Here is a 2,621-nt window from a genome sequence, read left to right on the forward strand (position 1 = left end):
TGATATAAAATCTAAGAAAAAACTTTTAAAATACGAAGACCTTTTGAGAATATGTTGTTGGCAATGGCCAGCTTCATTTCTCAAGTTCTAATATTAAATAAAAGGTTTTTATTTTAATCTGAGATATAAAAATATAATTTAGTGTTAAGAAGAAAGAGCCTAGTCCGTTGGCAAATAAATATTTTCCCTTGAAAGATAACGTTGCTAGATTTAGAAATGTTTCTTCATTTTGTTTTCCTTTCTAGCCATTTCCGGCATCCGGGGTAACTAGCTAGAGCTAGAACTATCTTTTATCTTGGCAGAAAAAACGAATACATGACACCGAAAGATACATTTAGTGGTCGGAGCCAAGTATCTTCGTTGTCATAGTCGAAATCGTTTAAGAATCAAGCATCTGCATCCCAGTAAATGACCAAAGACAGTTTGTATGATTTAAATACTTATTTAAATAGTTTATTCTTAACTTGGTAAATGACAGCATCATTTATATCATATCCAACATTATCTCTAGATATTTTGTGGAGATGATTTGTCTAAATATTTATGATGAGAAAATACCCATCAATATTTAATATCTACTATATTTGCATGATAAGAAAATTATACGTCTTCTACAAATTACAGAATCGATAAATATTATTCTGAATAAATATAGATAATAAATTTAGTGTATTTAGCATTTTCTTCCTCAAAACATGAGAAGTGGAATTTTTTAACATTAATAGACGGATATCGTGATCAACGACTATTATATGATTAGTATGCGGGTCTGTATCTTCCTAGTTGTGCACTAACCTTCGATGGTAATTATCCTCGCAACACCAATGGCTGAAGCTAGTATAAACAGTCGATAATTGTTGGCTAACGGATGTCTGGTGTATTCGTCGCAAGAAATTACTAAATCTAATTAGAATATATCCCCGGAGAATTTCTTATGTCTTAAGTTATGAATACCAATATTTTCATATTAAATATAAATATTTATGTATAAAATTTACTGTAAAATCCGGCTAATAGAATAATAGTTTTCAATTAATGAAGAAAAAGACTTTAAATTTAAAATTATTTTCTTTCCAAAAAAAAAATGCCATAGATTCCACTGTATTTAATCATGCATAATTACATGTGGGTATGTTCGACCAGTTACAAATACTTGCCTGCTTTCTATATCATATCATAGGAACAATATAATGCTTACAGAATCGGGTGTACTTCAAGTTTGTATGAGATGAAACTTAAATTTAATTAGAAAGAAACAGAGGATGGAGCTCATATATCCTCTACGTCTCATCTTGCTATCCTCTTGAACATATTGCTTCATATTTTCTTTTGACGTCCTCTTCTTCTTTGAAGGTCGTCCATTCTGTGGCAATTTTTCACCATCTGTCATCGCACCGAAAGAGATGCCCTGCCCATTTCCAATTGCTCAATCTTGTCATCTTCAGTGTGGTAGTAAGTCTTGTTCCTTTCTGGATCGAAGCATTTTTTTATTCGATCTCTTTTCCTCACATTCACAATGCTTCTTCCAATATTGATTTGCCACACCTGTAATTTCCTAGGAGCTTTAGTCAGTGACCATGCTAGGCATCCATAAGTGACCACTGGGGTTATGCATCTATCGAAAACCTGCCTTTTAAGGTCAATACTTGTTTTCCCTTCATTATATGCCTGAGGGACCAAAACTTTTTCCAGGAGTGCCAATCTTCTCTGGACCTCCTTTGCTCCTCTATCCTTGGATGATATTAACTGACCCAGATATGATAGATACTCTTCAACATATGCCATATATATTATGGTTGTTAATTTCACACTCCTCTTTTACGCCATTTGTCATAATATTAGTCTTCTGGTAGTTCGGATAAAGACTAACCTCATCACACTATGCCAGAAGCTGCTTCATTATTTCTCTCAGCTGTTCCATGCCTTTAGCGTTATCATCTGCAAAACGTAGGTTGCTCAGGCATTTTCCATTGTAATGCCAACATCTTCCCATCCAAAGCCTTCCTAAAGTCAAGGAAACAAAGATATTGAGAGAAGTTATATACACTTGCTTTCTCGATGATTTTGTTAACAGTCAGAATGTGGTCCACTGTCGAAAATCCCTTCCTAAAACCTGCTTTTTCTTTCTCAACACATTCCATTATTCATTTTGATAGCCGTTGTTTGAGAACACTAGTGAAAACTTTTGCAAAATTAAAAAAAAAATAGTTATGTTTGTTTAAATAATGGAAATCAGATTCTAATTCTGAATTATGTTATGCAAAGTAATAGAAATCACTTTTTTATAATCAGAAATCACGGCTATTTATATTAGATAGTTATCGTGAATATTTTAACGAAAGATTAAAATAGATAAAAAAGATAATCGGGCAATTTGATTTATTTCAGCAAGTAATGATCAAAGTTTCATGGAATATGATTTAATATTTTAAAGTGATGAAAGAATAATAGATTTATCATAAATTTCTAACCTTGAGGCGTTTTCACATCAACCGTAAATCTCTTATTTTCTGTAATGGATAAAAACAAGCAATCAGAAATATATAATCTTCGGCAGAGGATTATAAATAAAAACATAGTTATGTAAACTTCTATGCAAGTTGTGCAAATAAGGAAAAGGT

General features: G+C 32.2%; 1 protein-coding gene across 1 annotated transcript; it reads right to left on the bottom strand.

Annotated features, from left to right (window-relative positions):
* Positions 1 to 1,386: 1,386 nt before the first annotated feature.
* On the bottom strand, positions 1,387 to 1,785 carry LOC136796695 (uncharacterized). Its single transcript, XM_067051077.1, has one exon. The coding sequence runs from the start codon at positions 1,783 to 1,785 to the stop codon at positions 1,387 to 1,389; it is 399 nt and encodes a 132-aa protein (XP_066907178.1).
* Positions 1,786 to 2,621: the final 836 nt, after the last annotated feature.

Source organism: Halyomorpha halys, unplaced genomic scaffold (genome assembly GCF_000696795.3).
Source record: "Halyomorpha halys isolate HHAL.00 unplaced genomic scaffold, Hhal_1.1 Scaffold408.1, whole genome shotgun sequence".
Lineage (NCBI taxonomy): Eukaryota > Metazoa > Arthropoda > Insecta > Hemiptera > Pentatomidae > Halyomorpha > Halyomorpha halys.